The following is a 9,223-nucleotide window of genomic DNA, read 5'->3' as shown; positions in this document are numbered from 1 at the left end:
ACCCCACGAGCTAATATCAGTTTGTCAGAAGCCAACAACAGCAGGAGATTCTTAGGTTCCTTTCATACTTTTACATACCTCATCCTTTTGTCACTTTGTCACTTCTTTATAATATATTCCTAGAATTACACTGATAATTTTCAAATCACTACAGTCCATTTCAGACGCCATCTTTCCATTAAATCTTCTGATAATATAGGTAAGACTCAAAAAACGAAGTCAAAAGATTTATCACTTGATGTCATATTTTTCTTCAAAAATGCACTTTAAAAGCAGCATTAACAACATCTATTACTGAAAAACAACTTTCCAAACATGACTCAAGACTGAATTACAACATTCTGCAAACACATTAGCACCCAATTGTTTATAAACTATTTCAAATATGAATCTAAATGACTATAGTCCATTTCTGCAGGAACTGTAGGTTAAAAATCTACTGTCTGTATTACTGTTTTAAACCTGCTTCAGTCCTAAAAAGTGTATCCCATGCAAGCAATTTTTTATGAATTACAGCGACATCTTTGCATTTCCTGTACTCTGAGACACAATATAAAATGTCATACTACACATCTCTGAAAAGGATATCCCTAATTAAAACAGTATTCCAAATCTACAAATATTTCCACTCTCCTTTTCAAGAGTAAATTATCTGAAGTGGATCATCATAAATCAAGTCGCAAATCTTTTTGTCTCTGGCTAACTTTGTTTTTCTCAATAGCATGAAAACTTACACTCTGCTTTTTGAAAATGTCTCATTTTTCGTGACTCCCTGTCTTGACCACCTCACAGTTTTTAACCAATACCCAGTATTGCATTTGGTGATGAAGATAAAAATGACCATTCTCCACCATTCAATGAAGGTCTTTATTTCAATATAGTCATCATTCTATGACATAGAACAGAAAACTAAGCCTATTTTTTCTTTCCTCTACTAAGAGAGATTCATTGCCAACTTAGTCTGAGGTGCGAGTTTTTCACTCTTGTCTGAAGTTCTCAACTCTGTCATCTATGGGCAATAAGCACTTTCTATACTGCCAAGCAACACTTAACCAGCACATCAATTTTAATCAGCCTTCCACAAGCCCAGGCTGCCTGTGAAGATTTGAAAATATGAATTACTTGTAATTATCTCTTGGAAAAAAAAAATTAAAAAATCTAGCCTTCAACTTTCCTATTGCCACAGATGTGAACACATCCCATTCAATTAATTCAAAACATCTGGTCTAGATGACACACTGTTGATCTTTATCATCATTTATCCACAGGCTCTCTCCTGCTGTAATGAATGAAACCAGTTGCCTGTTCTTGCCTCTTATGCTGAGGATAGGAGAGTTTCCAATAAACCAAAAGTAAGATCCTGCTCACATCTGTCACTGCTGCAAAGCTTCGTCACAGTCTGGTCCCACGAGTATGACTGCACTCTCTCTTCTGGGCATTTACCGTTATAATGAAGTCTTGATTCTTTTTTTTTTTAGGATACTACAATGAAGTACTTTCACAAACCTATATCCAATCCAGAAGTCACATTTTTGTTTTGATGCTTAGAAAATATCTACCAACAATAACCTAATGGGCTTACTAAAGTCGCTGCTTACAGTGAACTACTTCTGCATCACCATTATTACATCCTACATTTTTACTTCCGGTTGACATTTTCACTATTTCAGTCTTGCACATTATTTCATCTCTGTGAAGTTTTACTAAAACATTTGACCATAATTATAAACGTACACAATTCTTTAGACATACTATCCTTAAACACAGCCTCGTTAAACAGCAATTTTGCACAATATAGCAACACTATATAATAGCTCCCAGTTATTTTTAATCTCACAAATTCGCAAGTGGTGGAGGAGTATGACACGTTATTATGGTCAGTACTCTGTTACACTAACATTTCACAAACATTTAGAGCATAGGAAGGTCTCCAAGCCTTAAAACAGAACTATACTTACTAGTTTTGCTTGCTGTGCATTTACTGGATCACCATACTGCAGTAAAGCTTGAAACTGGTTATTCTTTGTGAATGTGATTATCTTCAATACAGCACCAAATTTAGAGAATATCTGCCAAAAACATTGTAAAGTTTTACACACAAGTTCCTCGCAATCACAGCTCAAGTTAAAATGAAATTTGGCTTACCTGATGAAGAACATCCAGGGTTACCGGATAGTACATATTGTCAATAATTATTCTAAGTACTGGACTCTGAGCTGGAGTCACTGCGCTCTCACTAACAGTGGTCCCGCTAATGGGAGCATTTGTTGCCTGCACAGCCGTCACTGCCTGAAGAACAGCTTGGGCCCGCTTGGGAAAAAAAAAAGACAGAAGACAGATTTATTTAATATTTTAAGATGATAGCTAGAAATTAATGAGCAATATTAATATAGTTAACTGCAAAAACATAAAATAGTCCACTTAATTTAAACTCAGAGCTACAGACAATACACAACGTAAGTGCAATGCAGTCCGACTCTGTGAGAAGAGACAATAAAAATGAAAACATCAATTAATCCTTATGTCACAGTAAGGAGAGGCTTCAAACTGCACCAATATCAATCTTCCTAGTAGCAAGCTTATTGTTCTACTAGTAAGGATACAGAAAGTGAGGATTTTGTAGGTTTCAAGACTTTTTACAGGCTTTTGTCTTTCCTTTAAAGAAAAACAAAACAAACACAAACCAACCAACCAACAGAAAACTGCAAGCCTACAGAAATCAGAAGTATTTATCCTATTTTTCAAGAGATTGTATTACAATTAATATTTCCCTGCCGTTTTAATTATGTAGAAGGCTCTGATAGAAAAGGATAATGCTAAGCTAACACTTCCAAACCTCTCAGTTTTAACACAATAATAATACACGAGACTGACAAGTGTCAGAAACTAGGATCCACAGAGAGGTAAACAAACCGGTGTCTGTTACACACCCTCTCTCATAAAAAGAAAAACAAAATCCTCTCCATGTGTGGGGATGTTTTGGTTTTTAAACACAAGCAGGGTTGTAGAAATTCAAGGTAACCACGAGATGACATCACAAGAACACACATCTATGTAACTACTTCCACTGCCAAAACCGACAGCATCAGAAAGATTAGATGTCTTTTTCTGGGAAAGAAAAAGTGCAGAAAAAAGGGTTTCCATTTAATACTTTCATTACAGTAGCCTTATGAAGCAAAACAATACAAAACAGAGAGACAAGTGAGCATGCCAGGTAAAAATAATAACCACCATATTAATGCATACTGCGGACTTTAAAGGTATTAGAGCTACTACACGATTTCATGTCTCAAAACTTACATGATATTCCTCATACTGAAACGAATCAATGAGTAAGGAAAGTGGGGGAAAAAAAGAAGACCTGGTGAACACTAGTTGGGAAAACACAATTTACCTCTACGTTTAACATTAATCATCTGTAAAAGCATCTTTTGATAACAACATGTTCCTTTTTTCCCTAACGTATGAAATGCACAACTTTCAAGCTAACCAGATCTTTGGCTGAGTCGCAAAATTACTTCCTACTCCTTCTGTAAGCACAGAAGCAGCACTTATCAATTCAAGTCACTTTAAGGAGTGACTTGAAAAGTTTAGACTCTATAACCCAAAACCTGTAAAGTCAATTTTAACAAATGACCCGCGTTAGCACTATCTAACTATGCTGATACATCATATGTCATTCCACTAAAGTTAATGTGAATACATGAAGGAATGCAGGACTTAACACTGGCAAATAATCTATAAAATTACTATGACAGTCATTTGACAAACAAGTTCAAAACAACATTTAGTATCATATAGAAACAGACACTTTTGAAGATGTTTGAGTAGTATGTAAGGCTTTTTTCTTAGTTTCACAAAACTGAAATTAATTTTAAAAGATCCGCTGCCCCATTCAGAAAATATAACATTTGTTTCTAAATGTTGCAATATCCATGCAGAAATAATAAAACCATGCATTTATGACAGGCTGATGTTTAAAAAGAATTATTACAATTATTACAAGTCTAGAATACTGCAAGAAGCAAGGTAAGAGGTGTTTGTTTTATGTCTGAGTTTAAATGCACCTCTCTATGTTTTGTTGTCTCACAGGAAAAGGATTTTCATAGAATTATAAAGCTGAGATGAAAACTTAAATGGTCCCTTTTGAATCTGTTTATTCAGAGCCAACTCATTTTGAGTATATAACTGAAAATAAACTTCGAAGCTACTACTACTGAGAAATTGAGAAGAGCACAGCTTAATGAACTTCTTCTACTTTCATTATTCTAAAGGTCTGGCTGTTTAAAGTACCCCTTGGTTAAATACATCTTTACAGTTTTTCTATATTCTTTATAGCTAAGATACTTGCATTTTTCTCCAATTTTTAATCCTGTCTTTCCAGTTACATGTACCAGTGTCCTGACTTCTTCATATCTTTCTGCTTAAACATCCAGAAGATCATTTTTCTGCTTACAGAAAAAACCAATATCCACTCATCTTGTGTTGTAAAGAACGCCTCACGAAGACTTACTGCCAAGTACCTATTCATATTATTTAGTTCTAAATTAAAGAAATAAGAGACCTGAAAGATGGTAAATATGTTAATATTGGGTATTAATGTGTATGGTGGCATAAAAGCTGCTCAAAAGTCAGCACATCCTATACACTGAAAAGATGGTCACAAAACACAAAAACCGTATCAACAAAGCCAGAGCACGATGTAAGAGAAAGCTTCCTAAGGGGCTGTGTCCATTCACTGTACGTGCAGACAGGATTCATGCTTTATTCTCTTTTTTCAAAAGTATATGAAGGTATTTATTTTTCTTTATAACTGACATTTTGGAGGGGTGGGAATCTTAATTTTTGTTCAGCAGACAAACTATCAAAAGGTTCTAAGGAACTGGAATGGTTGGAAAGGCCAACAGGAAAATCAACACTGTACTTGATCTGAACCGAGATGTCTTTCAACAGATTACCCTGAAATTGTTTTAAAGTTAATATCTATGTTTTCACTATTTACATACCGTACCTAACACAGGACACGAAGAACAGAAACTGTGACTTGGTACTTACACCGTGTCTTTTGTAACATCAAAAACAAAATGTAAGAAATTAACCTTAAAACAATCATCTAGCTTCTGGTAAGTTGATGCTGCTTTTCTCCCGCTATAATTTGTATGAAACAAGTCACCACATTACTTTTGCTAATTTTCCTCTTATGCTAAGAGCAGACATACGTGTCTATATTTATGGTGAAATAGGTTCTGCAGAGGCAACAGTAAAACTTATTTTTGTTACTAAGAATATTTGTCTCTACAGTGATCATTAATGTATTCTTCTCCAGGAACAGCAGATCCCATAAACTGAGATTACCAGTGCTACCAGAGCAATCATTCAAAGCACTGAAACACAGGCACTGGTGTTAATCATTACCACTAGGGAAATTCAAATTGGCATTGCAATCTCAGCTGTCAGAATTCAAAAGTTAGTCTTTTTACCTTACAGTCTCTGAATTAAGATGAAAACTTGTTTTATGAAAAAAAATTTAAAGTTAAAAGACACCTCAGAATCTTTGTCCTTTTACATTAGGGAAACATGAAGAAAATCCATCCTATTGGAAAGATCACACAGAAAGCAAATCCCCTTCAATGTCACAAAACGGAACGATCATAGGTAAGACTACAGTACTGTTCGAATGTGGACAAAACCAAACGACTTCAACACAGGCCACATGAGCCAAGAGTACATGCCATGCCTCACTTTCTACTGTCTGCATTTGGACTACTACATAGCAGAAAATATACCTGGTTAAGTGTGTTGTCAGTCTTTAGTTCTTTATGATTGGAATACTGGATATAGATGGGCTGGTTACGGAGATGAGGCGTCACAGCAGAGTAGTAATTGACCACAGTGACAGCTGCTTCTTCTGTAGCAAGTTCCAGAAACGCCTGAAATAAAACAGTTAATTTTCACTATTTACAAAGCAGGTAATCTCCATATTAGCAGCATTTAAAAAACACTTAAAAGATTTGATAACACATTTAGGCAGGTATCAGTCTTCAGGAGATACCATTCTCTACATACCAACTTTATTTGCTAAGCTACTCCAAAAATTCATCTGTGAAGATGCAGGACTAAATATTTATCTTACAGCTAACTTTTTCCCTTATGTAGCTGCCAACCAACCCCTGTTCCCAATATAAGTTCATAAAAAACTACAAAGTAACAAACATCTTTTTTATTTTTAAATACTTACTGTTAGAGGACTAATTTCAATAGCATTTTAGCAGTATAGCTTGAAATTAGAAAGTAAGCGTACTAAAAAAAGGAAAGTAACAAATTACCTGGTTTTTCCCCTTCAACATCAGGATGTTGGTTACCTTACCAAAAGGTAAACCTAAAGCAATAACTTCCGTTTCTGTCACTTCCCCAGGCAATTTCCTGATATGAAGAACACGAGAAGGAGCCCCATCCATTTTATTGTCACCTTTGAATTTCTTCTTGTCATTACCATTGGCTGAAAGACATATTCAGACCCTATTTGAAAAGTTTGCTGATATTATTAGTGCTTTGTTAAAAATGTTTTTCATTATGAGGTAATGTAAGTAAGCCATCTCTTAGTTTGGCCTAAATAAAATTCAAAGCTTCAGAACAAATGTTACATAGTTTCATGAAAGGCAGGCTGTTCACGACTAACTCCATACCCCTCTATAACTCACTCATAGACAAGACAAAAACCACAACAAATCCTTTACGTCTCCCTTTCAGTGAAATTTATCATTTGATAATACATAGGAACATTAATTATGACTCAGAAAGGTTTGTATAAGAACTCTGAAAGTATATTAAAAGAAAAATAGAGTTTTCCCAGATTTTTTCTGAAAGAAGAGAAACGCTGGTACTAGAAGAGGTCCTAAAGGCAAGTTTTAAGGATTATTTGCACTAAGGAACCAGACACAAAAAGCAGAGAAGTTTCAATGCAAGACAGGAAGCATTATTAATGCTGAGAAGGATCACACTGGAGAAAGGAGATGACCCAGAGGACTGGCATCACAAAAGTCTGATGAAACCCCATAGAAAAGGAAAAGTCAACTAATAAACGTGAAACAGCCAACATTGATGGGGGGCATCTCTGGGAGGGAGGGGAAAGACAGACAGTATTTCCTAGCAGATGTAAGGAAGCATTAACATCACTGTACAAAGTACCAGAAAGATACTATTCAGAATATTGTCCATAATCTTTGTACAGAAGGCCAGCAAAATGCCAGCTTGAGTTCTTTTTTCTTGAACATACGCAGTAAACAGCCAGGCAGCTGGATGGAGGAAGTCTTGCTTTGGAAAGAAGGTCAGGGAAAAAGTATTTACTTGGCTTAAGAGGCAATACAATCGCTGCCTAACATCAGAAAGAGACAAGAGCTAAAGAACAACACTGTCATAAGATATATGGATATTAATGAATCAATGCTGGAAATCAGAATGTGTTTAGATACAGAGAAGTGTTAAGACTTTTTTCTACTTCTGGCTATAAAACATGGAAGTCTGGTGAGTTATTCAACCTCTGATTTCATGTTAGAAGTTCAACAGCTACCTGTATTTGCAAAAAACCCACCAAACCAAACCAAACCAACCCACAGCAGGTACATCATTTAACTGTGTTTTCAATGCTATCAGGAAAACTGGTAAACTCGGGGTCTCTAACCAAACCTATGAACATACTTGGTCCTTTTTCAAGAATAAGATCATTATCCATACTTCCATTAAAGGAACTGATGGGAAAAGGACAAATGTACACATCAGGAACTGTTTCCATCACTCCCTTCTTTCTCTAACATCTATCATCTCCATTCTAATTTGAATTTTACTGCCTTCCACTTCAGCTATCCATCTGAAGACTTAGCCAAATTAAAAATTCAAGATTTTCTCTTACTTAAAAATTGTATGGCTTAGCACAGGTCATCCTTTAACCCGTCCTTCCCCCCCAAAATTAAAAATATTTCCATTTACCAAATTTCCAATTTACTATAGCAGACAAAACAACAAAAATCTAACCACAGCAGAACTAGTCAAGACTCAGCTAGGAGTATCTCCAACTGACAATGCTAGACGGGGTCAAACCCATGCAACAGCATCTATTTTATTTGGTCTGCTGCACAGAAGGACAAATTTTGATGGGACACAGAGGGGTAAAGTGTCAAATATTACACACCGAATTAGGATCTGAAGTCCATCCTGAGTCTAAACAAGGCATTAACCTGTTACAGGTAGCCAGATTCACCCGTTTTTATTACACCATCAGAAAAGTATATACCATGAATGCTCACATCAGCACTTACAGAGCTGTTTTGTCTTTTGTGTGGTTTTCAACACATAATTTTGTCATACCAACTTTTCCATACCATAATGTCCATGAATTTTCTTTCTCCTTTTTAAATTAAAGCTTGTATTTGGATTAGGCTTTAGGTAATCCCAATGTTACTAGTAAAAGTAACACCAGTATATAGTCCTTATAGTAAATTCAGACCACCAAAAAAGCCAGTATGTAATCCACTCACATTGATGTATTTACAATAATTATTAAAGGAACATTTCTTTGCATTACCTGAATGATTTTGCTATCTATTAGCATTGCTATCTAACATTGGCATTTCAAACCTACTGCAGCAGAAGATGAAAACGTCGTAATAAAAAAGTGTTCCGTTGTCCCAAAGAGCAGTTAACAGCTTTAACTTGTCATGTATACAAGTCTCACACAATTTTAGTTTTTAAACTATCTTAAACTAAACATTTGCTAAAATAGCCTTTACGCTTTTTTTACTTCCTATCAAAAAGAGCTACATAGACAAGTGCCTATTCTAAATTTTTAACTGAAAAAGTAGATTTATGATTATATTAAGATAACATACACAAAAAAGACACAGAATTTTTCACTAAAGAATGGATGGCAATCAGAAAAAGGGGCAGGGGGGGTCGGGGACACAGGACGGGGGGGCTGACAACAAGCATTCTCAATGCCCGAACAAAGGTTTTAGCGACAGGGCAAGCAACCATGAGAAAAGCTGTTTATTACTGATAGCCAGAAGAGTATCTTGCACAATGAAAGCTGAACTGGAAACATTCACAAAAAATGCAGCCCACTTTCTTAAAGTAAAATTTACCCCAAAACATTTAACACTGGCCCTTAAAATGACAAATTAACCCATCAGTTACCACGCTTTTCTCGAAATCCAAGGGAACACACACT

The 9,223-nt window shown here is 35.6% G+C and overlaps 1 protein-coding gene across 1 annotated transcript in view; it reads right to left on the bottom strand.

Moving 5' to 3' along the window:
* Nucleotides 1–1,958: 1,958 nt before the first annotated feature.
* Nucleotides 1,959–9,223, bottom strand: part of LOC104543240 (polypyrimidine tract-binding protein 2-like) — a gene marked incomplete at its 3' end in the record, with an annotated part of 26,861 nt that continues 19,596 nt past the window's right edge. The window contains exons 3-6 of the mRNA XM_010187804.1: nucleotides 6,327–6,499; nucleotides 5,787–5,930; nucleotides 2,146–2,310; nucleotides 1,959–2,069 (exon numbers count right to left, since the gene is read on the bottom strand). Of these exons, the coding sequence (XP_010186106.1) occupies nucleotides 1,959–2,069; nucleotides 2,146–2,310; nucleotides 5,787–5,930; nucleotides 6,327–6,499 (593 nt within the window). The remainder of the gene's footprint in view (nucleotides 2,070–2,145; nucleotides 2,311–5,786; nucleotides 5,931–6,326; nucleotides 6,500–9,223) is intronic.

This window comes from Mesitornis unicolor, unplaced genomic scaffold (assembly GCF_000695765.1).
Source record: "Mesitornis unicolor isolate BGI_N332 unplaced genomic scaffold, ASM69576v1 scaffold15017, whole genome shotgun sequence".
Lineage (NCBI taxonomy): Eukaryota > Metazoa > Chordata > Aves > Mesitornithiformes > Mesitornithidae > Mesitornis > Mesitornis unicolor.
This window is presented reverse-complemented; position numbering and strand designations above follow the sequence as displayed.